Source organism: Zonotrichia leucophrys, chromosome 14, assembly GCF_028769735.1.
Source record: "Zonotrichia leucophrys gambelii isolate GWCS_2022_RI chromosome 14, RI_Zleu_2.0, whole genome shotgun sequence".
NCBI classification, from domain to species: Eukaryota; Metazoa; Chordata; class Aves; order Passeriformes; family Passerellidae; genus Zonotrichia; species Zonotrichia leucophrys.
The window spans coordinates 6,261,098-6,287,574 of NC_088184.1; the positions used below are offsets into that span (position 1 = coordinate 6,261,098).

Genomic DNA, 26,477 nt, shown 5'->3' on the forward strand with positions numbered 1-26,477 from the left:
CCTTTATAATCCTTTGTTCTCTAAGATAACATTTGATTTCAATTAGTAGCAGACCCCATTGCCTGGAATTTTTAACATGTTGACCCTTTAAAATACAAGGCACAATGAAATCAGATTATTTGGGAAAAGTGATGAATCAAAATGACCTCCATTGCCTTTAGAAATCTAAAATGCCCCATCTAACTCTTATGATTAATATGTGATTTAAATGAACACCTGCTCCTTCTTTGTCCTTTTACAGTGATGGTCACTGTTTCTTTCACTGCTTTTCCAGCATTTTTAATTCATATATCACTTGAACTCTAAAAGAGCACTGAAAAAAAGCATTGTGAGTCTTGGAAGTGAACCATATTGTCATGCCATGTATGCAGGATGCAGAGCTGAACCAAATGCATCCTGAGTGGAGACCTGGCCGTGTCAGGTGTGCCCACAATCACTGCAGAGGTGTCACAAAGGGCACTCGGGGTGCCAAGTGTGGCTGTGCAGCTGGACCGTATCGGCTGCTGGGGGAAGGAGGTGTTATTTAAGGATTTAAAGAACAATATTTGTCTTAACCAGTGTCCAAACCACAAAGGATTGAGCTCTCTGAATGGCATGGAAATACATTTGAAGTCTGTCCTGCCTCGCCCCTGCCCAGCACATGCCCTTTGTGCGTGGCAGCCTCGCAGGTGGCCCTGGGGACTCCTGTCCTGCAGGTCCTTGCAAGCTCTGCCTTGCTCCTGCTGAGAGCTGCCACTGCCCTTACAGCCCTAACACAGAAATCATCACAGAATTTGTTCTTCCTCTGGCATGACACTGCAAATACCTGTTTTGGCAGCATCGGTTTCCATGAGACCCCAAAGGGAATGTAATAGCAGTAAATGAGGTTAAAATAAAGTATGAAACAACAGAGGAAGTGCTGAGCAGTACAGAGCTTATTCACCCTTCACCTCAGACAGGACTGCTGGGATGCTGTGACAAAAAAAGGGAAGCTCTGGGAAAGGAGTTGCTGCTGTAAACAAGCTTGGTAAAGGTCTGGTTTCATTTTGTGTCCCTCAGTTGCACTATGCAGCAAAACACTTGCTGTCCCTGACGTGTAGTTTTCCTTGCCTCTGCGTCCTCTCCATGTAGAAATTTCCATCTTTCAAAAACTTGCTTCTTTATTCACAGTATATTTTCCACGGTGGGACCATGTTTTTAATGCAGCAGAATACAGCTGTTATTAAAAATGTTTTGGTTCAGATTAGAAAGAAATCCCAGGATCCTAAATCCAGCGTAGTCAATAGGGAGACATTGATACAAGGATTTGTGTCAAAACTAAAACAATTAAGAAAACATACCAGAGTAAGGTGAGGGCCTTTCAGACTGGTGTAGCAAACAAAGGCAAGCAACCGAGTTTTTCATTTTTGAAAGAGTGGCAATCTTCATCTTGTTAAGGTAGAAAAGTGTTTCACTTCTGTGCACCTGAGATGTACCATCTTTTACATTCTAGTTTTAAGCTCTGCAGCCAGACTTGGCACTGCCAAGACTTTCCCTTGGTTGTTTCCTGACTTCTTGACCATTGTAACATAAAACATTTTTGCATTTCTTATGTGTTTTTCCACAGAGAAACTCTATTGAAAGAAAAGTTTAAAGATGGAAAAGTTCTTATGACTATAAATTATTAAAGGTTGGTATTTCCATGAAGATTAAGTAGGCCTACTCAGTCTCCTCCCCTAGGACATGCCCTTCTCTAGTTGCTGTAATCGAGCAGTCTGCCAATCACTGAACTTGGAGTGATAGATTTGTCTATTTTGCATTCCCCTTAAGCCTTCTGCCCAGTTTCTTCTCTGACTCTAACCCCAAAATTATATTGACTCAGAGGTAGTTTTTCAACAGCTTTATTCACAAAGTCTGCCAGCTTGGCCTTCTGAAAGGTCCTATTTAGATTTTCTGTTAATTTAACAAATGGAAGGGGCAAAACAAAGTGTTGCAACAAACTGAAAATTTAATTTGGTGTGTTTATAACCTCATTCTTGGTTCTCAGGCAGGTTTCTCAACTTCTGCTTTCCATTTATATCTGCCAGGCAATAATATCAAATTTTTGTAATCTTGGTAGTGCAGTGAGGCCATAAAACATGAAAAAGGAGAACTATCTTAGTGCAGGCTATTCCTGCTCATGGATCCACACCATGTTCACCTACTTTTCAAAGTCCTGGCTCTAGATTTTGGCATTTTCTGCAGCAAATGCAGAAATATCCATTTCCAAGCCATTCAAAAGACAACCCCATGGAGGGGTAAGAGGAATGAAGATGAATTTGTAACAAACAGCACGTGGTAGTGTGTGATGAGGTCTGCTCTGCCTTCTTGCATCACAGCTGCAGTGCTGGCTGTTGTTGATTTTTCCCTGTTGCAGGAAGGTTTCATGGTACAGCAGTTTCTCCCTGTTTGCGCTCCTCGGGATCAAAGATGGATGCAAGCAGGGACATCAGTGGTCTTGTGCTAAGGGCAGAGTATTTGAGAGCCATTTATTAGATATTCTTCATTGAAAAATATGCTGTTTGATGCCAAGCTGAAACTTTCCATGGTTACGGAGTGTGGACACCTATTTAACAGGATAGAGTCTGAAAATTTTGCTGGTTGTTCTTTTCATCCTGGTATCTCAGTATTATGCTGGAGTAAATAATTTGGATCACCAGCTCAGGTGGCATTTACACCAGTGATCTATAAACACTGAAGAGATGATATTTGGGTTTGAAATAATTTGATAGAGATGATGAATAAGTAACATATAGTATTATTCTGTACTTGTGGAATATCCAGGAGGAATGTTTGAACTGATTCTAGTGTCTGCTGCAGTAACTGGACAGAAATAGAACGGAATTTACAATGATGTGGAGGAAGAGATAAACTTTATGAACAAATGTGGCTTTTGGATTCTCCCATCACATTCACTGCAGTCTTCTAATTTCCCTGATAGCTGCTGGATTTGTGCATCATTTATATCCTGATAAGATACCAGGGTTGCCACTTATTCAATACTTGGCATTTTTGGTCCAGGTGGTCAGACTGCAGTATCCCACTCCTCTCCCTGGAGTAAAGATAGGTGAGTCTCACTGCAAGCTGTCTCTGGATCTCTAAGTAACCCAGGGTTATAAGTTAATGCAGGCCTTGGTAAGAAAGCCATCTCTCCATCTCTCCAGCCTCAAGATCTGTGTCTTGCCAACAGAAAGCCACAGTGCAGGACTTGTGGATTTGACTGACAAAAGCTGAGGCTGTGTCATAGCTAACTGCTGTGCAATTTGATTTCAGACAAAGAGACAAACCATGGATTCAGTATTTGTGCCTGAAAATGGCTACCTTGATTTACTGCACAGTGATATTGACCCAGTGCATCTGTGTACTTTCTTTGATCCAAAGTCATCTGGAGATGAAGAAGGTGACTTCTCTACAGGTTAGTAAAACCACTAAAAAAATACTTGACTGGTTTGTTCTTCACACTGTAAGTTATTGCCATCTCCTCTCAGCTCCAAAGCCACCTAATGGCAGTTTATAATGGGGGCTGATAAAGTCTACAGGCACTTTGGTGGTAGGATGTGGTTAAGTTTGTCTGTATCTGTACACAGTGACTGCTTCCAGAACTGTCATGTTTTTAAATTGTACATATTTATAGCATCCTGCTCAGTCAGTCTAACAAAACACACTGTACTGTCACTCACCAGGGCATGACAGTGTCTTTCATTTGGATATCATTCCTGGAAGTAGTTTATTTGCAAATGTTCCTGTCATAAGCTGGCCAAGTGTAATTGTCAACACACCTCTGTGGCTTGAAGCCAAAAGTTTTGCTAAACAGAGACTTTTAGATGAGTTTGTGATGAACACAGTCCCTGAGCAAACAGCTTTACATTCTGAGATCCTAAGGCACCAAAACAATGGGGTTTCATTACCAGGTGCCATTTTCCAGCTTTTTGGGACACAATGATTTTATAATTCCATTACAAATGAAAAAGCAGAAGGGCAAGAGTATAAAGTTGATAATTTCTTGAAATTCAGTTCCTACAAGTAATCAGATCAGGAGGTTGCCCTGGATCTCAAACTTTGTGTTCCTGACTTTGTGTGGAATTTGTGGACTGATCTGCTCTCCCTTCTCTGAGTGTTCTGTTATAAAAGTATGGAAGTCTGTCTGTGGTATGGAGCATTAGCTGAGCTTATGTTAAACAAATGAGCTGGACCATGGATTGAGAATGGCACTGAGAGGAGAAGAGCTAGTGTATGCCAGGCATGAAATCTCAGCTCTGTGCCAAATAGGTGGAAAATATTACCAGTTTGGAGCATTGTGGCTTTCATGAGTGACCAATGCCAGTAGGCACATGGGCAAATCAGTGGAGAACTGAGCACCAGTATTATCTTTATGATTGATCATTTCCCAGGCTGGGCTTTTCCCTCTCAGTTTCTGACTGTTAAAAACAGCTGCAGGAGTGTTCCTTACTCCATGGCCTCACATGCTCAGTGACTGAAAGTAGCATGAATTAGGGGTCAAGCACTGACTCATGCTATCACTGATTGGAATACTTTTGAGCCTTAGCAATGTCTGAGATGATGCAGGTAAATCAAACATCATCAGTATTGGAATATGTATCCCAATATAACCAGTTAGATGGTGCCTAGGCCAGTTCTGACCTTCGCTGCTTGGCCAGAGGCAGCTCTGCGGTGTTTCACCTCAAAGATACCTTGGCTGGCGGCAGAATGCAGCTGGGCACAAGACAGGACTCCGTTCTCCTCAGGGGAGAGCTTCTGGCGATGGTGAAGAAAAGAAGGGAGCGGATTCTGCTAGAAGGTAGCCAGATGTTTATTCCATGAGTACAGATACGTCTGCACTGGGCCACTGCTGGTAACAGAATAAAGCCGCATGGTCTGATTCACATTTTAAGCTCAGGACAGGGGAAGGGGAGGGGACAGGTGAGTCACCAACCAGGTGAAGGGGGCAGGGTCTCAAGGGAGGATGACACTTAAACAGGCCAATGACCCCCAGGCCTGAGGAGCATCCTTTGAAATCGACGAATCACACGACACCTTGCTGGTATGTTAGCCTGATTGACAGGGCACACTCAGCAAGGGGTAGGGGGAAGGGAGAAGGGATAGGTACACATGGGAAGGGCCCCGGACGTTTAAAACCGGACATTGCAACACACCACAACACATCAGGACATGGCAGCAGTCCCTGGAAGCTGGGCATCTCTGCTGTGAAGGTTTTGGCATGGTCCCTGGCCAACTGGCAACTTCACAGGCAAATTGCAGGGGTTAGCATGGACACAGCATTGTTCTGAACAGGGCATCTGATACCACCATAGCCTGAAGGATAAGAAGGTTTAATAAGCTGTATGAATCTGGGCTTGATCATCACAGAATGCACTTAGGAAGTATTTTATTTACTAAGAGAGATGAGGTCTCAGAGTTCAGCAAAAGAAAAGTTCTGATTTCCAGGTGAGTGTGAATTACTGAGAGTTCAGTTCTGTTCCTTCTTAGCCAACACACAATGAAAAGCCAAAGCCTTCTGCTGAAGTAACAAATCTGCCTGTTCTGCATGTCCTGCTATCTGCTTTTTTGTGCTTGGTTATGGCATTCATTGAGCCAATGCATGTTCCTTATTAACTCTAGATCTTGAAGTTGATGCCAGCAACTATGAACAGTTCAATAATATGGATTTCCCATATGAAAATGGAGATGGGTTCTACCCCTGTTGCAACACCACGGATGCTTATGCTAAAATGGGTATGAAAGGAATTTTGTTTTTTAAATCACTATTTTACAATCAGTTGCTATAGCTATTTCTTATAAACTCTATTCTCAATCTGGAGCCATGGTATTTACTCAAGCAGCCTTTCCCTCATGTGTGATAGATCTGATTTAGAGCATCTGAACCTGTGCATTGTGGGGAAACTGATTAACAGTAGCTTGTGGTTGTTGGGGGAAAATCTCTCTATTAATGTCTCCTTCTGCTTAATACTTCCTTTCTCTACTTCTCTTTTCTTGTGATCTTTATTTCCTGAACAACAAGTTACAAGAAAAACTTAATTTAACTCCTCCATTTTACTTACACTGCAGAGTTCTGTTAATGAGGATAAGCTTACTAGTTTTGCTGTGACATTTACTGTGTCATTACTGTGTTCCTCTTTTGTTTTTTTCTTTTGTTGCTAGCTGAATTAGTAGAATATGTGCTCAAGGATCAGCAGGAGAAGCAGGTTGAAGACATTTTTGGTAAGATTGATATGGCTAAGAGTAACTTGCTCCATGACGTTGTTCTGTCTAACATGTGCTTCATCCCCCCAGTTTGAACACTAGGAAAGTTTTGTCTCTGACTAAGCTGCGGATCAGCCTCACTGTCCAGTGCATTCATAGCTTCAATAGCATCACACCTACCCTGAGCACAGCAGGATGATACACATAAGTCCCCAGAGCACTTTGCATGTGTATAAAGACAGTTCACACTCACTGATTTCTGTCCAGGATGCACAGAGCTGCCTGAGGAAGTGTCAAGTTTTACTTCTCACCCTGAGCAATGCAGCAGTGCTATTACATATACAGTGAATCATTTCTTCATCCATTCTTGACTGGACACATTGCTTGGCTTGTGGTACCAAATCATTGTTTTGGTAGCAGCACAACTGCAGCTATTTACTATTCCAGAACAGATATATCAATAGTTGCCTCTTGAGAAATCCATAGAACCAGAAAGTTCACAGAATATCTGTATATCCTATTTTATGTTTGAGCAAAATAATTTGGACTAATTTACCAAAGGTCAGTATTTCCCTAGAATAGTCCTGGCTGCAGGAAGCTCATATAGCTTTTCAAATGATATATACTGCTTCCTCATGTGTTTAGAATTTGCAACCAATGACAATATTTTTATTGGTTTTACCAAAAAACAGAATGCAATATTAGTTCTTAAGTATTTTCCAGTAAAAGTATGGTGTGGATGACTTCACAGTTCTTGCAGCACAGAATATAAAATCTTTTTAGAACCCTTCATTCTGTCTCTTAAAGGATCTAATCCCTTTAGTGCATAAATTGAGTAGTACTGAGATCACACTGTGACACTGCTGCAATGTTTTATCCTTTGCTCATCATTAGAGCATTGAGAAGTACTTATGGTTTATTAGCCCCTGCCAGTAGATTAATAGTTTGCAGTTCAGAAATTAACACAGGGTGACAAAGTCTGCACTCAGAGCTCTGTGGGCTTTCTAAGTCATGTGGCTCTGGGTACATCTTTTATCACATTATTTGGTTTTTTTCTTTTATTTGGAGCATATTTCATCTTTGCTCTCTATTGGTGTGTTTCTCTTGCTTTTACTCCTCTCTGTAATTTTTTTAGGAGAACAAAGTTTGACATTGCACCATATTTCATGTTTTTAGCAGGGAACCTTATTTTGGATGACATTGCTGCCGAAAACACTGAGAAATTTCCTGACATAAAGATGCAGTCATGTCTTAAACGAAGTAAGTGTGAGCAGTGAGAACATGAAAAGCTTTGTGCCTGAGTCCTAAACTTGCATTCCAGCCCCTTGGCTTTAGCACAGCCCCAGTGCATTTGTCATGCAGCTCTGCAGTGACACCAGCCGAGCTTCCTCTGCCTCGGTCTTGTGGGCAGGAACTGAAAGCTCTTCCAAGCGTAGAATTTACAGTTCGCAGAATTTGTTTTCCTGTAACAAAACATTAAATTAATGTTATATTTCTTTGCATTTTTGTCATCCTCATGGCAGTGTTGACTTTGTTTTCAGTGTATCTATAGCTCAGTAAGCATTGGCTGAACAATTGCCTTTTTAATTGCAAGAACAACAGCAAACATCTGTGGCACAAAAATCTGCAGCCTAATTAAAACTTCACAGAGCAAAATAACATGAGGCTTTTCACCTTCATTTTTATACATTGGGCCTGTACAGTCCTGAAATAGCTGAATTGAAACTGGCAACACCCCCTTCTACTTAAAATAAGTTTCATGGGTTAAATTTGAAGTTACCAAAATTTAGCCACTTAGTTTGACTTTGCTTTCTTTCAGCTTTCTTAGGCTCTGCAGCAGAGAGTTACTATGATGCTTCAGAACCCAAATATAAGAAAATTGGTAAGTCATTGGCTGAATAAGAAAAGGTTATTGAACATATATTGTCTCACGTTCCAAAATCCCATCCTCTGTTAGGTACTGTAACTTTTCTGTTACCTTCCAGAAAAGTTTGCTGTCATAGATTTGATGATTTTGATCATCATGCATTTTCATGTTTCTGCAAAAATCACACTTTTAGATTCCTCTGACTAATTTATGATATAAAAAATCCACATCCTCTTATCTGCAGCTATTACATTGTGTAACTTAGGATCAGCTACGTGGTAGCCTAAGAACACTTGGATCCTTATGCTTCAAAAGTACATGTTCCTACCAGGTGATAAGAAAATTACTTGCTTAACATCAGCAGAGGAACGGTTGACCTTTCCTAAATCCACATGAGAGAAGAAAGAAAAATAATGGAGACCTGGATCAGTGCCAAATTCTGTAAATTTTATCACGTACACCTTTTTTTTCCACTGGAATTTTGGAAGATGTCTCACTTGGAAAAAGAAGGATCAAACTCAGGAAATGCAGAGCTATGACCTGAGTCATATTATCCATCAGGTCACAGCTCCACATGCCATGGGTTTGATCATCTTTCTTCCAAGTGTGACATCTTCCAAAAGTCCAGTGAAACATCCTAGTGAAAATAATAGCTGTGAAGAGATGATTTCTTGGTCTAGTCCATGCTGTAAAGTCTTTTAAACCAAAGAAAGAAAGGGAGGAAGGGAAATTTCTAGTTTTTGCACATTGTTAGACCATCTACATGACAACACCTGGGGCCAGCAGGCAGGCTGGAACTTGTCTCCCTGGTGTGAAACGGTGCTAATGTTCTAAGGCAGCTGTAGCCTAAAGGGGTATCTCAGGCAGAGTTAACCAGCAAAATACTCTTCCAAAATCCAGGTGAGAACAGCCTGTTTTAGCAGCAATAGTTTGAACTATTTTCTATTGTGTTTTGGGTGGACATCTGACTGGTTTTATATCAGCACACCTCCCAAGGCATATGGAGTTCTGAGGGAGTGGGGAGGGAGAACTGAGCAGAAAAATCATGCTTGCTAGCTCTGGGAATGAAATCAGAGTTTCTACTGAAGTGGTGCCTGCTGACTGTAGTTGTTTGGACACAGGTGAAGTTCCTGGCAGTTAGTAGCTGTTAAAGGTGGAATCATTTCTATTTGCTTAAGTTCCTTTGTAGATTTGGCACTTTTAAAAGCCTATATTTACACCACACTACTAATAATAGTTTTCCATAAGAAAATGGCACATCAGTTCCAAATGCCTCACCCTACAGAACCTGCATTCCAGATGAAAGGACCATCCCAGAGCTAACAGGTGCTTTGTGAAGCTGCACCCATCCTTATTGGTGGAAGTCCTTAGAATATTATCAGTTTTTCTACTGTCCTTGACCCAGTGAAGGTGCTGAGGAAGGAAAATTTACATAAGACAGTATAAGTACTGTGTAGAAAAATCTAATTGACAAAAATATGAGCTACTTGACAAAATCAGGAGTTTCTTTAACCTGTCACAGGTGTCACAGTTGGATGTGACACCTACTTTACCTACAGCAAAGACAATAATGTGTACTAAAGTTCAAAGTAAGCCAAGGATGAGATTCTTTCAAAGGAATTAAATGAAATAGTGGCACAAACCCCAGACAAGTTTGTAGCTCCTAATAAAAACATCAGACCACAGAAAGTGATGAAGTACAGACTGACTTGTTGCAGCTAGACAGGAGAGGGAAGGAAAAAGCAAAACCAACTCTGAGAATAGGGGTGTTGTAAAACCAATGAAACTAACACACTAATTCAAATAAGCAGGTGTGTCTTACTTGATCTGTAGGAGTCTTTTGATAAGATGAAATTGTACAATGCACAAACATCTCACCCCATTTGTTCTATTCTTGGAGGAAAAAAATATGCTGCAGAGGAGATGCATCTTTAAAAGGTCTGGTGTTTGTGATTGTTCTCTGGAAGAATTTAACACACACTCTTTGTCCTTACAAGCACTGTAGTGTCTAAGTAGGGAGTCAAGGTCCCCAGTTTATTGCTTGTGGGCCTCTCTGCTTTTGTGCAATATTGAGACAGCAAACTGTGCTTGGAAAATCAGTACAGCCAATGTACTGATTGTTATGTCTTATCTGTCAGTCATCCATGTGTAGGGTCATGTACATCTAGATACATCTGAAAATAAGTGAGGAAAGCTGAAGAAAAAGAAAATTTAAAGAGAAACTGCAAAGAAGAAAAAGTGATCTACTACAGAATTTAATAAATACATTTTAGATTTTGAGAGCTAAATTGTTTTCCGACATCTATTAAGGATTGTTCTTGCTTTTGGAAAATCAAAACACAGCTGATCAGAATCAAGTGCTTTATCTTATCTACTGAGACATCTTCTTTGGTTCCTTTAAATTCTATCAATGAGATAACTTTCTCCTTTTGTTTTGCTATTTTATTTTAAAGTGGAAGTCCCTGCAGCCTCTGCAGGGAGTGGCAGTTTCTTTGCTATGCCTCTCAACAGCTGCACCTCCCTAACCAACCAGCACATGTCCTGTTCTGTTCCTGCTGCCCACGGGCTGGAAAGGAGCCTCATCATTCCTGGTAGGTAAAGCACAGCTGTAGCTGTGCAGCTGTATACAGGCTGATTTACACATGGGGAAAACTCTCTTGTAAATCTTGTCTTTGACCATGAGCAATGGCAGGAAAATGGCAAGTAAGGCAGCTCTTAAAGGTGTGGCACTCACTAAAAGAATGGAAAATATTCAAGGGAAATTAAAAGGGCATTGCTCCTAATTGAGTAGAATGAATCTTTTATTTAATTGGTGCAGGTTATAACAGAACAGTTATTTACTATATGCTAATCTAAGTAATTACTAACTTGTCTTAAGAATAGGAAGTCACAAAATTTTTCATTATTAAACTTTAATTTAGTTCTAATTTCTTTTTCACCCAGAGATTTGTAAAGGACTGAGGGATAATTACATTTGCAGCAGTAGAGCAAAATCTAGGCTGTGATTTAGCTCATTAAAAGTGAGCAGTGATCCCACTGATACGTTGTGTAGGCACCTGGCCTGGGCCATGCTGGGTAGCAGAGGGTGCTCATGGCACACTGAGAAATCACAAAGGCCCAGTTCAAAACCTTTCACTGTCAAGTCTGTGCTGGAAAGGAACCAAAGCCAGTGTGTAAATTGGGAGCCTTGAAATACCTCATGTCAGCTGAAGCAGCATAAAGTAGCAGAAGAAATTGTGTCCCACCTACAGAAACTCAGAGCTATGGCTGATTAAATTGCAAGCACTGAATCATCAAAAAACTTTCCCAGTGTGAGTTGAGAGGGAGGGTGCCTGTACAACCTGAATGATGTGCAGTTATTTGGGAAGGATGTAGTGCAAGAAAGGTAAATTTAACGCAGATACATACTATTTACACATTTTCTCTTCTCTGGATCTTTGTACATTTACAGACAATTGCCTTAAGCACTTTTCCTTATGATAACAGAATTTCTCTTTAGGCTATTGAAAACAGTGGCTGCTAAAAGCTGGGTAATCCCTTGTATTTCAAGCTCATTATACCTTGTAACAGTTCTTTTTTTAATGGGTTCTATGGACCTCATGTGATCCTGTGAATTCTCCACTGGGAAGATTTGCCTATAAGCTGCCAGAAAGTACTGTTAGAAAACTTTCTCATAAAGCTTTAGAAGGCAGAATCCTTTAAAAACAGAAGAGTAATTATTCTGCGTTCATTTCAGGATTGTCAGAACCTTTGACCTCAGAGTGCCTACCAGCCAGTGTAAAAGGGTACCAAGAGAATCCAGGCTTGGTAGGTGCTCCTCAGCAGATATTTAATTTTGTTCTTGAAAATGGCACATCTGAAGTTATAGTATATCCAGGTAAGAGCGATAGCTTTTTATCCCCATAAAGAGGCATAAAATGCTAAAAAATTAAATTCAGTTACTGATAGCTATGATATGCTGGAACTATGCTTTATTTCTTGCCAGTGCTGACATCTTCCATGGAAACATTCATGTCTCCAGTTTTTCCAGTTAATTTATGTGGTAAGTAGAAAATTGGGGTTTATTGGGGTAGTAGTAGAAAATTGGGGTACAGCACTTTGAACTGGGAGAGAAACCATATTGCTTCTACTCAAAACCTGTTCTCCCCTTCAGACTTTACTCCTATTGACCTTAAAAAACCAAAACTGGATGGTATTTCCTTCTTTGTATTGGTCACTGGCTGCTTACTCTGATCCAAAATGTACAGATAGGAGTTGTGGAGCTTCAGGTTCAGCAGCCAATCCCCTGTGTTTGCTATGACATCCAGTTTCAGAAAGAAACCAGGTTTAGTTAAAACAATGCAAAGCCCAGGGCGCTGGAGCACCCTCAGGAAGGGGGAGATGATCTGATGCTGGCATGGCCTGAGCATCTGAAGCGCTCAGTGCTGGCAGCCACACTGCAGCCAGCTCCCATGGAAGCCCCAAAACCAACTTATTTAACTAAGCAATACTGAAAGCTAATGCTCAGAATGGTTTATAATGAAATCAGAGCCTTGGTCAGGATTTAACAGTCCCACTTCAGGTAACAAACTTTCCTTCCAGCCCTCACAGGGCTGTTGGAACCCAGAGTTTGGTATCAGTGTTGTTGCTGGTCCCTGTGCCCAGTGCAGGAGTTTGTTGCCCTCTGGTGGCTTCCACTGCCCCAAAAGCAAAAGTATAATATGGAGATTAAGAGGCAAATATCCCTAGGTGTGGGGGAGTCTTTGTAAATTGTATTTACTTTTTATGTAAATAAACAACTCCAGTAATTCCAACTGATTTACTGCAGCACAACATACGTATACCACCAGCCCTGGAATTCCTGATGCAGCAGTAGCAGATGAATGTAAGATGCCAAACCAGTTTTTCTTTTACTTTTTTAAAAGTTCTTCACTCCTACCTGCTTTGAATAGTTTCCCATCTAAATGTCTCATTACAGATTATTTTTTCTGTTCTTCCATTCTGTTTTCTTAGTTAATAAAATAAAAAGTAAATAAAACCAGACATTTGCTTGCCCAACCTTTCTTTATTTAATATCTTTCTTACTGGAGGCCTGTGGTGCTTCCCTTTTAGAAGCAATTGTGAACTCTAACTATTCTGAAGGTTGCTGGCATGCAGGGTAGGAATTAATTTCCAGATCTCTGAAATGGTAAGATTTGTATTTCTTTTAGATCATATCAAGATGATCAAGATGATATTCTGGTATGAAACACATTTGTGCATATTTAGGGAGATTAATCTGTTTTGGTTTAGGTAATTTTTTGCACATCTCTGCTGTGTGTGGGTCTGAGACTCTGAGGTTGACTTTGTTACAGCCTCTGACAATTTAAATTCTGTCTTGCACCTGCAAAGCTTTTCCTACCAAAAGTTTTGTCAAAACTGATACTCTGCAATTACCAATCTATAGAAAATGTGTTCTCTCTGAAAAATTCCCAATTCCTTTGTGTGAAGGATACACTGTTCACCTGACTCAACTGCAAAAGTCTGCAGTAGTTTGAAAGCAAACGTGTGAAAAGAAAGAAAACTGGACAGCAATGGGACTTTGTCAGGGAGAGTAATGGGTAAACACTGTTACCAGGAGTCACTTCTCTGTGACATTCATCTTTAGTGCTGGGCTACAAGGTGTAGAATAACAAAAGGAAGCTATTGCTTTTGAAGACATAAAGAAGCACTATGTGTGAACACGAATTTATGCAAAACACTGACATTTGAAAAGAACAGTGAATGTCACCTGGAATGGTAAATCTGCTTCCCACAACTGTCAGAACAGCTGTGGTCTTTTTTGATGCCATTCTGCCTCTATCAGTGCAATTCAGCAGAATTCTACTTGTGGGAGAATTTTATTCATTTTTCCTTGTAAAATGAACAAAATATCTCTTACTCTGAATATGTGCTGCAATGAACTTGGAAATTTGCATTAATCTTATTGTTAAAATTAGTAAAGCTGAATCGGTGATTATCTAGATGTCTTTGTCAAGTATATTGTTTCGTTTCTCCAGGTTTAGAGAAATTTCAAGAAGTTCAAGATTCCATAACTCCTTCTGAAGAACCTTTCAAAAGACCAGGTGAGTTTAGAACTCTTGAACTTAAACCTTCCAATATTTTTTGGAAAAAGATTCCGTGTTTCTTTCCATACAGAGAAGCTCCTTGTAGGAATTATTCAACAATTTGTGAAGCTGTTCTGAGGGTCTGAACACAATTCCTGGTTTCAAGATATTAGACTTGGCTTCCTGTAGATATCTACAGATATCTAGATATCTGTAGTAGCTGCTTAGCAGCTCAGTGTACTTCACTGGTTTTATCATCTGTACAGAGAGCTCCACAATTATTCAGTTCATGGATGTGAAAGTGTCTGTTGTGCCTGCACTTCTCAGCTGCAGTAGCATGGGGTAAATCCAGCCCTATTGGCTTTATGGGAATGCCTGTGCTTTCACCATATTGCAATCAGGCACTTAAGCCACCATGAAATGATATTGTAATTTGTGGACTGGTTCCTTCAGTTTGTGTATGCTCTTTATTTCTCTAGAGCAAGTGGAAACTTTCTGTTCATCCCTTAAGGATTATTTCCGAGACACGTGCAAATCTGTGACCATGGAGCGGGAAGTAAATCTGGATCACCTGTTCATTGATGGGACACTTGTTCAAAGTCAAACTGAAACCAAGACTGGAAAGAACAGTGCAAAAGCAATGGAAAAGGAGCTGGTAACCTGCAGCCTGCAAGAGAAGGAAAAGACAGCCATTGACAGAAGCCAAATATTTCAAATCCCACAGCGTAAAGACTTAGAGACTAAAGTGATTGTGGTGCTGGGGAAAGCAGGAATGGGCAAAAGCATTCTCGTTCAGAAGATCTGCCAGGACTGGTCCAACGGAGAGTTTTCTCAGTTTGAATTTGTATTTTGGTTTGACTGCAAAATAAGCTTGCCTGAGAAGCAATACAGCCTGAAGGAACTGCTGCTTGAATTTTTTGTAAAGCCTCAAGAGGGAAGCAAAGAGATCTTTGAGTATATGTTGCAAAATCCTGATAAAGTCCTTCTGATTTTTGACGGTTTTAAAGGGTTGCACGATCACGAGAATTTTCCTCGTTGCTCAGCCAGCCAGCCTGAAAAGGATTTGTGCAGCATAAAGGAGCTGCTTTCAGGACTCATCCAGAAAAAGATACTCAATGGCTGTACTTTATTATTTACAGCAAGGCCAAAAGACAAACTGTACCAGTTCATGTCCAAAGTGGATAAGACTATTGAAATTGTAGGATTTTCCCCTCAGCAGAGAGAATTGTACATAACCAAATACTTTGAAGAATCACTCTACTGTGATAGTGCACTGAAATTAATCAAAGAGTGTGAGTACTTGTTCAGTCATTGTTACAGCCCTGTTATGTGTAGATTTGTTTGTTTTCTCTGTGAGACAGTGCTTGAAATGGGAGAGAAAAGTCTTCCTTCAACTCTTACTGAAGTCTTCCTGAAATTTTTTCAGCAGAAGATAATGTTTATGCAAACAGATGTTACAAATGTTACAACCACAAAAAATCAAGAGAATCTTGTTACCCTAGCTCGTGTAGCCTGGTGTCTTGGAGAAAAGCACCAAAGTGCCATGAAAAGTGATCTTATTCCTTCTAAGGAAGTTAAAGAGTTTGCTCTGAAGTATGGGTTCTTCCTGCCATTTGCATTCCCCAGACATTCAGATAGTGAAGAAGAGGAATTTGGGTGCACATTCTCTGATTTTGTCATTCAGAATTTCTTGTGTGCGCTTCACCTTTTGTTAGCAGAAGAGCTCAAGGATAAAAATCTAACAAAGTACCTGTCTTTTCTGTCCAAGAAGAAAAAACCTTATAACTGGTTAGATTTAATGCCTCGGTTTGTGGCTGGTTTGATGTTTCTCCAGGATGATCCCTGCTTCTGCTCTCTTTCAAATGAGGATGAAAAACAATCAACCAAGAAGCAGAAGACCCTCTTGAAATACATTAGAAGGTTGCAGATTGATACTCTCTGTCCAGAGAGGTTGCTGGAGCTTTTATGTTGTGTTTATGAAACACAGAACAATTATCTCCTGCAGCATGTGGCCTTAAGGCTGGAGCCAAAGTTGTCTTTTCTGGGCATAGCTCTTACACCACCTGATGTCCATGTACTGCATTCTGTTTTGAAAAGGTCAAGAAAAGAGTTTTCCTTGGATTTGCAGAACAGCAGCATTGACATGCCAGGGCTGCAGGCCTTGGTCAGCCTGAGGAATGTGACATCGTTCAGGTTGGTCACGCTCTGTACCCCATAGCACTGTGTGTAAATGACACTTTCATGCAACAACAGCAGTCACATCTGTTGGTTTTGCATGTTTTGTCACTTCACAGGGCTTCCCTCAGTGACACAGTCAGGCTCTGGAAATCTTTAGAACAGACAAAAGACTACGAACTGCTGAAAGCATCCACAGAGAAATTTGTTCTTGATCCCTTTAAGGCAAAGACAATGAAGGACATCAGTGACCTCTCCGACCTTGTAGAGATGCAGGAGAAGATGATGAATTGGTAGGATCATTTATGGTCAAAACTCCTCTTATACCAACTGATACCAATAGCAGCTTATGAGAACAGGGTTTCACCACCAGTGCTGGACAATGGAGTTGTCTGCTTGTCCAGAGGAGAAGTAACTAAGGCAGTGCAAACTCCTGGGTCATTGTGGGGGGTTCTCCCACCCCCATGTGAGGTGGCTGCCATGGCAGGGATGAGCAGTGACAGCACTGTGCAGAGCAGTCACCAAAACTGCCACTGAAAAAGCCAGCTGTCATTCCTCTTTAATCTCTTCCAATTCCTTTCAGTTACAGAACTTGGGCTGATTCTTTCTCCCTGTAGTACCTGGGCATAAATTAAAGCCTGTTTTGCATTGGTCCCAAAGGGGCTGAGTCAGTCCTTTAGCCCAGGAGATAAAATCTTGTGTCACATGGTCTAGAAACCCTGGGCTCCATTCCTGCTGCTGATGTAGCTGGGGGATTGGTTGCAATTAAAATCATGCAGAAGTAAAATTTTGTTGTTTGTTTTGGGTTTTTTTAATGATGACTTCTATTTTATCATGGGTGGAGTATTTTGATTAAAAGATAGACAAAATAGTTTCATGTTTGACAGAAAATAGTTGATTAGAAAAATGTATTTTCAAGTTTTATTGGAAAAAGAGCAAACAATTGCACTATGAAAGGCAATTATTGGATTGAAATTACTCAGTTGAAGAGAGATTAGATCAGAAGTTATTCTAAAGTTTCCTGATTCCTCAGTTAATGCAAGAGTAGTTAATTTTCTGTAGAAGTTTGTTAACAGATTATTTTTAAAGCACTCTTTGGCTGCTAAAATTTTTATCATACTCTGATTCTACTGTGATTTATTTAGTGTGCAAGAAGCATCTGGTTGCACCAGCTATGAAATTCCTGCCATCAGAAACCTCAGAAAACTGGAATTTGCGTAAGTACTGAACTTTTACTGATTGAGGTGGTCCTGGTTAAGGGGAGCAGTCATGGATGTTGGCTACAGCCATGGCTCTGATGTAGAGTCAGCTGAAAGCACTGAGTAAACCCCAATTATTGCTATCTTGCTTTTCTCTGAACTAGATTTAACTAATGGCCAAAACTCAAAGAACTTTATTCCTGGCTCCTGCAGCAATACAGATCAACAGGGCTCTACCAATTTTGTTTTGTTTTGTTTTAGTACAAGTTACCTCCTGGCCACAAGGTACTGATCTTGTGCCACAGGGCATAAAATATTTTGACTGTGATCCAATTACCTGGGAAATATTTTTTCCCCCAGAAATGCTGAACTTTTCTATCTGAGTCTTCTGACATAATTTTCTACCCTATCAGAGCTAAGTAATCCCATGAGAGGATTACATCAGAAAATGCCTCTCAAATAAATTATTTAGCACCCATTGCCTGGAAGATGGAAGGTTGACTTGGTAACACTATTTAAAAGTGAGGTTTTAGTAACACTTTTATTCCCCCAAACTGTAAGCAGCCTCCAAGGCTATTCTATTGCTCAAAATCTCCTTCCATAGCATGTGAATTTGTTTGGGCAGAAACTGCAGCAGTGCAATGGAGAATTCTCATCAGGTGTTCTCACCTGTTTCCTGCTCTCCCAACCTGGGACAGCTATGCTTGGCCTCACTTCTGATTTTATGCTGCTTTCTCTTCTAATTTCCTCTTCCAATTTCCCTTTATTTAAATTTTCTTTAAAATGCTAATCCTTTTAAATAACTGAACTTGTTTTGATACCAAAGAAACTCCAAATAGGATATGAGAGACAAATGCTTGGAGCATGAATACCAAAGTGCAATTTATGCTTTAAGCTGCAGTAAAACCTTGATCTTAAGTTAGACTGAATTGTTATTAGTTGGGGGAAAATAACTTTGTTTCCATTTCTCAGTTATACTAAGATGGATGTGTATTTCATCTCAAGATTATACTTACAGTGAAAAACCTGAAAAAGATAAAGAACAGAAATATAAGAATGTAAAACAACTGAGATAGGTCTTGCAGAGAGGAACAAAAAGTGGCAAATGTATCAATGCTGCTGTGCAAGCTCTGCACTGCCTGGCCTTAGCCTTGTTGGTGCTCATCTGGAGCCTTCACAGCAGAATTCCTTTGGGCAGGTGGTAGGGAATGGCCGCTTCTGAGGGTGTAAACTAGCTTGCATTGGGGGCTGCAGGGAAAGAACTCAAAAATTCCTGAGTTTTGCTGCTTGTGAGCCTGTGAAAAACCTGCTGCATGTCTGTATTTTCTTCCAGGCTGGGTCCAGCATGTGGCCTTCAAGGATTGCTAAAACTTGTGAAAATTCTTGCAGCATTTCCATCACTTCAGCATTTAGAGTGAGTTCTGCTAAAGATGAACTTTGCTAACATTTCTCCTCAGCAGCCCTTGATGATGGAGAAACTCTTGTACCCAAGAAACATTTTATTTGCCAACTTGACTCCTTGTTTGATGACCAAACTGACCAGCAGAAACATTCCCAAACTCTAACAGCGCCCTAACAGCTGACACTCCCCATCCTGCCTGGAGACAGCAGGTGGTGTTTTGTTCAGAACCTGAGTCCCTTCCTGGGGTGTTCCTGGGTGAAGGGTGAAGGTTCAGTGCAGAGCCCCTGGGGCCCCCCTCCCTGCCCCACCACTGACAACTTCTGACTGCACTGGAGCTCCAGGACATCCATGACAAACCAACTCTCTCTGAGTTCTGAGCTTCTTTGCACTAGAATCAAGTGTAGCTGCAGTGGCAGGGGTGTGCATGGCACCTGTGGGAAGGTTCTTGGGTTTTGGGAGGGCCTTTGGATATATCAAATATATTCCAGCATTATCTGTCAGATTAGAAGGGGATCCAGTATCTGAAATTCCAGTATCTGACTAGATGTGAGGAAAACTTCATTTTTAATACTTCCTCTCTGGAGAAGGAGAGGTTTAGGCAAGGATTTACAGCCTCTGCTGGATTTTGTCAGTTCTGTATTTTTGTGTGCACAGGAAATCTCCTTTCAGCTTAGCTGGAACACAGCTATTTCATAACTATTTTAATAATGTTGCATATCAAAGGAAATGGGTCAAGGCATTCAACTAGTAAAAAAAAATTCTTATGCTTTAAATTTGGGCAGCAGAAAGCTGCTTATTAGAGAAGCTGTAATTTGTGTGATGCTTCATGCTGATTGAGGCTACTGCAGAAAAGCTTTTCAAGATAGATAGAATGGTCTCTGAGGTGAATAGACCACAAAAATTTAGATTAAAAGGGAAGCTAATTCTCTTTTTGTCATCACACAGCCTTGATGCTCTGAGTGAAAATGGCATAGGAGATGAAGGAGCAAAGAGTCTATCTGAAGTCTTTCCAACCCTGACATCACTGGAAACATTAAAGTAAGTGCATTAAAGTAACATTAAAGTAAGGTTAACAGTTCAGGGAAATTTTGAGAAGAAACAGATTAAACCTAGAGACTTAAGGGACTGTCTGTTAACAATTATGGGTAAAAGTATCCCAAGGGCATGGAAGACCAATGAGCTTGTGGAGATACTTAATCAGTACATTCATTAGACAAATAGATTAATCCTTCCTGACTTCTCTTCAAGGGCTCTATCTTGCCTTTTTTCTCTGCATTTAGTCTAAACAGACTGTCCAAATTATATTTTTTTTAAAAATTGAAAATTAATTTCCCCCCACAATGTAATAAATCAGAATAAATGTGCTCAACTAACGAAGTGATCTCACTTACTGTAGTTTATCACAGAATAAAATAACAGACCTGGGTGCAGAGAACCTTGCTGCAGCTCTCCCTTCCTTGTCTTCCTTAAAAACACTAAGGTGAGTCGTTGTATCTTGTTGTTTTGAAAGCATACCTTGCTGTCTCTGTCAGAAACTACTGAACAGGGAACAAAGAGGTAACACTGCAGCAGCCAAGCTTTTCTCTTCATTTTTGCATAAAGTCTTCAGAAAGAAGAGGAGAAGTATGACATACAGAAGGATATTTGGGAATAGAGCAAGGACTGGGCTGATGTTTAAATCCAGTCCATAATACCCAGTTATGAATCCTGCCCTGCACAGATGTGCACCAAAGCTGTGTTTGCTGATCTGGGGACCACGGCCCATCCCACTGCACTGGGGAATCTGGCACAGGCCTGAGGGAAGCAGGGAATGCAAGGAATCCTGGTGTGCAATTCTGGAGTCGTTTGGTGGTGTGGAAATCTTTTGAATGCTGTACCCCAAATCTTTAAGCCTGATTTTTCTTTGGCAGATTTTTAATTTGACCTGTGTGGACAGAAATGTTCTTATTATCCATAGAATAATAGAATCTAGACCTTTTTTGCTGTACCTGTGCTAGGTGAAGAAGGATGTGACCATTTGCCTTACTTGATATAGGAAATATGAATGTGTGCATGAAACTTGAACTGCAACTAAGCATAAAATGAAAGTTAAGATGTACTTACCATGTCTGAAAACCCTTGATCTAATATCTGTGTACATTATCCGTTATTCAATTGTGACTCTTCCGGTTTGGTTTTCTGCAGCTTGTACAATAACAACATTTGCGATTTTGGAGCAGAAAATCTGGCAAAGGTTCTTCCTGCAATGACATCTTTAAGAGTGCTAGAGTGAGTATAAAATCTTTGAGATGGCCCAGGAGAGCTTACTTCATTGGAGACTGAAAATACAAATGTTTCATGTTTGGTTCTGGAGGGGACAGAAACTGAGGAAGATTTTGGGAATATTTCACAGGGGAAGTGTGCCTCTGCAGAGTCCAGGTAGTCAGTGATTAGAAAGGATTAAGGAACAGTTCACCATAAACCCAGAAATATTGGTGTAAAGGTGGGAGAATAGGCTCATGGGGGAGCTAGAAAATGACCTCAATAACTTGGAAAAAGGAATCCCTCAGCTGAATTAACATAATGAAGTTCCCATTCAACCTTCTGAGTATATTGTTACAGGTTTTTTGAACTGACAATCTATTTTGGGTTTTTCCTTTTTCTTTCGTACTCCATCTGCAGATTAACCTATATAGTATTTTTTATTTTGAATAAAATGTTTGATTACACCATTTGATTTGGATTAAAAAAGTTGTTTTTATTCCTCAGTGTTCAGTATAACAAAATAACTGGTGTTGGAGCCCAGCAGCTGACTGACAGCCTACGAAAATGTCCCCAAATGAAGAACCTGGTGTAAGTCTCTTGACAGGCTGTTTGCTGTACCTTCATCCTGTAAAACTGGGTTAGCAATCATGCTAAAGCTGCCTTCTGGATTTGTCAGATTTAAAAGAGGCACAAACAAAGACATCAGCAAAATACAAAAGCAGAGGTTTTTAAAAATGTTGTCTCAGGTTTCAGCTGCATTAATTCCCAGTAGTCCTAGGCAATCGAGCTTGTCTTGACTGAAACAGTTTCCACTGAGCCTCCCTTTGTTAATCTTCTACCCTCCCAGAGAACCAGACCTACTCTGTGCTGCACCACTTCTGTTTGAGGGATAAACAATGAGCAGCCATCATCAGAGGCTAAATAGACTGAAGCTACCGGTACACATTGAGAGGAAGGGAGTTTGATGGAAGGTCAAAAAAATAGTTACAGAGACAGGAGTGCAGTTGTGTGACCAGAGTCAGCAAGATTATGGAGTACTGAACTGGTTTTTTCTAAATCAAAATGCATTTTGCTTTGCTCCATAGCTTACATACTTTTATAGCATGATAGTCGAAGGACACCTTTAAAGTAAAGAAAGAAAGAAAGAAAACAACAGCAACAACAACCAGAAAAAGGCACAAACACATCAAACACACCAAAAGAAGGTAAAAAAACTTGCACTTCTTAAAATCTCTTTTCTTTCTGAATTTGCCCTTACAGGATGTGGAATCCCACCATTCCCTATGGAGTTCTTGAACACCTTCACCAGCTGGACTCCAGGATCAGTGTGTAGATTCAGAGGATTCCATAAAGGTAACAAACCATGGCTCCCTGAGAAAACCAGGTTTGTTTCTGTGGGAGCTGTTGATTCCAGGCTCACTACAGCAGGCACAGTAACAGCATCCATGTGCCCATGGGCAAGTGTGGAGATGGTGCCCTAGAGTGGCACAGAGCAGCGTCACATCAGGCCCCCTTTCCCTGCCCTCACCTTGCACCTCCCTCCTCCCTGGACCTGCACTAGCACACTGCAAGTGCTTTATTAAGAAAAATGGACCCCTAGAACTCCCAGTGCAGCCCAGTTCAGTGACTGGCAGCTGCCCTGCTTAGCTTCTCATTTTTGTAGGGAAAACTAAAGCTCTGTGTACATCTCATGTTTAATAGATGAGTTCTGTACTCCTCAGAACTTGTTTTGTGTTGGTTTTTAGTAAGTCCTTTCACTTTTCCTTTGTTGAATACAAATCCTCACCAGCTGCTTGTGTGCCTGTGCAGCTGTACCTGTACAGTACTCAGAGCAAAACACTCCCTCCTACATTCCTTGTTCTGTGTCATTGTGTGGTTTAGCCACTGGCAGCCACTTTTACTTCATTGCCTGCACAGTTTCAAGGATCCTTGAAGTAATTGCAGCAGTGAAGAATTGTGGTGCTCCTTACTAGCCTACAGTGAGCTGAATCTTTGTCCTGTTGAAAAACCCTACCTTCCTGAGAAAGGACACCAGGGATATGATCACTGTGAGGAAACCTGCATTAGCTCTGAGGATAAATAGCAGCAGGAACTCTGGATTCTGTCTCCCAACCTTGAACCATTCAGCATCCACCAGCCACTGTTGTCTCTTTACACAAATCATTAAATCTATGATTTTTGTAATCTTAATGGTGGTTAATCTGACAGGTGTACATCTAATGTTCTGTATTCATCATTTCACAGGTTTCATGAAGAAGAGGGGAGGGTGTCCTCTGTCCTTTCCTGTCTTCTTGCTGCTTTATGAATTGGTGTCCTCATGTTTGTTGCAAAAAATAACATTTCAGTTTCTAAGCGATGCTTAAATTGGATGACTTATAGAGTTCTAAAATGCTATTCAAAGACCCAGCTGTATTTCTACTTAAGTAGTAAAAATTAAGCAACATCAAAGATGAAAAGAGCACCTGGATACTGTGACCACCATTAAGAGACCAGGAAGCACAAGGATATTGTGAGTATAAAATTCCATCAAGTTATCGAAGAGCAAACTGAAAGCTGCTCAACCTGCAACATCTGAAGCACTGACAGATCAAATCTGATTGCTGATTTCATGGTGCCAGTGGTAACTGCCATCAAATTTGGTCTGATGATTTTGGACTTCCAAAGCTCAGGGTTACACATTTCACCTCTCTGTATGGACTGATTGGAAGCACTAGGGTGAGAAGCATAAAAAAGAGTCATCAGCCCTAGAAAGTGTTCTCATAAGATTATCCACAAGATTCTAGAAGTTGCTATTTTCTTCACTAGTAATCAGTGCTGCTTTAAGGGATAGAAATGTATCTTCTATGACTTGTTACAGAATCCTTCAAAAAGATTGGGGAAAAAAAAGTAATGAGAAGAAAGAAATTGAAAGTGTAAAATGATGAAGCATTATTCTAAAATTATTGCAGAAATCCAAATAGATAAAAATAGCCAGTTTATGGCAGACAAATCCTCAAACAATTTTTGAAGGTTTTTACTTTGTCTCAAATGAGAACTCTGAATTCATATACCTGGATTGGTATTTAATTTCTTAAATGCAGCTGGGCAGCATAAATGTTTACAAGCACCAGTTTTATACTTGACAGTGATATCACTACTGTGTGTGGTTTCTGTGGCCTTCTGGCTCAGAGTTATGAGTAACCAGGCAATCAACAAAAGCACATCTCAAAGCACTATCATGTCTATGCTGCTGGTCTCAGTCATATGTGGGCCAAATATTCATCCTGCTGACTGCAACAGCAAACCATTTGTCTCTTTTATTCTTTTATTTCTGCTCTGTGAACATGAAGAGAAGTTAAAATTGGACAGAGGCAATTGTCAGGAGCAGGTCAGGAGCACCATTCTGGCTTCCCATCCAGATAAAGTCTGAGACAGAACAACAAAAAGGGATGGAAAAAGCTAGGAATGCTCAAAATGCTACAAATTGGGAAGTCTTTACTTCACAGTTAGCTCAGGGTTAGTTCAACAACCTCTTTGAAATCTCTTCTGCTAGGAAGCACTGACAATACTGACCTAAGGATCTGTGCAAACTAGAATCTCTCAACTAACCTCTCAAATGCTCTGTTTCTTGGTCTTTAAAAATTCAGATTTAAACAGCTCAAAATCACAACATTCATTTTCTTTCCAGCAAGTTCTACTCCTCTGCTTAAGTTTCAGTGCCTGCAGAATCTTGACAGCAGGGATGTGGACAAATTAGAGAGTGAACAAATTAAAGAAAGAAGGGAGAAAGGAAGGTCTGTTTGTTGTTTCTGAGAGCAGGGAATCAGACATAAGGTGTAGAGGAAGAGAGAGCCAGGAGGAAAAACCCTGTGGAGAATATGATTGTAATTACAATTTGTATTTTTCTCAACTATCTGCATGGTTCTTCTTTATAGTCAAACTCTAGCCAGAGCCATGAATAAAAATCTTATTTATCCTCTCCTCTTGGAGCTGCTTGAATGGGAGGTAGTTTGAGCCAAATGTGGTGGGATATTCCCATCAGCCTGTGGCACTCCAGCCATGCAGATCCTTGTCTTGACCTCTCCTAGCTAAGCTTTGGATGACAAATGCCCTTTAGGGATATTTTCTGCAGCTGCACTTTACCATGACTGAGTCTCAGAATGTGCTAAATATTCCACAGGCAGCTGAATGTTGCAGGATGATGTCTGGACTACTAAAATCATGTTGGCTGTACTGCTGTTCTCTGAGTTAGTGGGAATGTATGTTTATAATGTACAGGTTGTAAATTTTGATACAGTGTTTTGGTTGTCTTTACACATCTTTTTTAAAGTATTAATAAAAGTAAGTATTCTGTTTAACAGTACCTTCTAGTACCCGTTGAAATTTTGATTTTTCTCTTGGAAACACTGAAACCACACAGCAACTGCTGGCTTCTGCCACAGTAACAGGTTTGGGGCTTTGTATTGCAGGCTAATGGAAAGCACTGTGTGAGGGCAGGACAGTTCAGTGGGCTGGAAATGGAGAAATAATTCTTTCTTAACAGGAACAGGTTCTTGCAATGCCAACTGCCAGACTGTAAGTTCAGGATCAGGAGATACAAATGTGCTGACTGAGGCCACCTGCTAATAAAAGCAAAAAGGGGTTTTCATCCTTTCTCAATCTTTGCAATTAAAAGTTCTAAACTTAATCTGGGTTGAAAGTCTGGATATTCTTATGGCACCGAGCTCCTCCAAAATGCTTTTGTCAAACGAGTGCCTTGTGTATAGAAACTGAATTCACTGGCTACCTTCTAAGAAGCTGTTGTGATCAAATCTCTACTCTAAAAAAATCTTTTAGGATGAGGAAAATGCTGCTCTCTTTATGTCCATCTCTTTTTGTTGTCAGAGAAGCCTTGCTAAAATGCCAAGGATTGTGTTACCATGGCAGTCAGAGCCAATAACACTCTCCCCATCCTTTATATGCATGAAGCTGAGCTGTTCTGAGAAATCAAGAATCTTGGTCAAAGATTCAGAATCTCCAAAGTGACTGACTCAGGGAAATTTCTATTATTTTATTGTGCACTGTGTGCACAAACCCACTGCAGGGAATTTATTACTCCTAAGTACTGCAGTAAGTACCAAAAGTGACAAACTGAACCATGTTCTTAAAAAGGCATTTGTGGGACCCTGAAAAACTAGTGAAACCACCTCTGTGAACACTATGAATGAATAATTATAGAGGCAGCAGGAATGCCCCCTGCAGTAGCAAAATTCAGCCTTTACTGTGTTACTATCAAATGGGCTTGACAAGTTTGTAAACTTGGTTATTCTTTCTATAGGTACCTAAATGGGGACTTGGCTTCCCTAAAT

The 26,477-nt window shown here is 40.4% G+C and overlaps 1 protein-coding gene across 1 annotated transcript; it reads left to right on the top strand.

Annotated features, from left to right (window-relative positions):
• Positions 1-1,636: 1,636 nt before the first annotated feature.
• On the top strand, positions 1,637-25,390 carry CIITA (class II major histocompatibility complex transactivator). Its single transcript, XM_064725830.1, has 21 exons — positions 1,637-1,648; positions 3,271-3,412; positions 5,617-5,730; positions 6,157-6,216; positions 7,375-7,458; positions 8,018-8,080; positions 10,519-10,656; positions 11,802-11,942; positions 12,051-12,107; positions 12,873-12,929; positions 14,083-14,148; positions 14,610-16,323; positions 16,425-16,598; positions 17,451-17,522; positions 18,838-18,918; positions 19,852-19,944; positions 20,303-20,386; positions 21,091-21,174; positions 21,655-21,738; positions 22,411-22,503; positions 23,395-25,390. Exons 2-20 carry the CDS (start codon positions 3,286-3,288, stop codon positions 22,481-22,483), a joined length of 3,366 nt encoding a protein of 1,121 aa, XP_064581900.1. The 5' UTR covers positions 1,637-1,648; positions 3,271-3,285; the 3' UTR covers positions 22,484-22,503; positions 23,395-25,390.
• Positions 25,391-26,477: the final 1,087 nt, after the last annotated feature.

Bases quoted from the DNA above. Each gene is read 5' to 3' on its own strand.
- CIITA (XM_064725830.1), top strand. From the start codon at position 3,286: ATGGATTCAGTATTTGTGCCTGAAAATGGCTACCTTGATTTACTGCAC. The intron at 5,731-6,156 runs GTATGAAAGGAA...TTTTGTTGCTAG, and splicing joins GGATGCTTATGCTAAAATGG to CTGAATTAGTAGAATATGTG. The intron at 12,930-14,082 runs GTAAGATGCCAA...TCGTTTCTCCAG, and splicing joins TGCAGCAGTAGCAGATGAAT to GTTTAGAGAAATTTCAAGAA.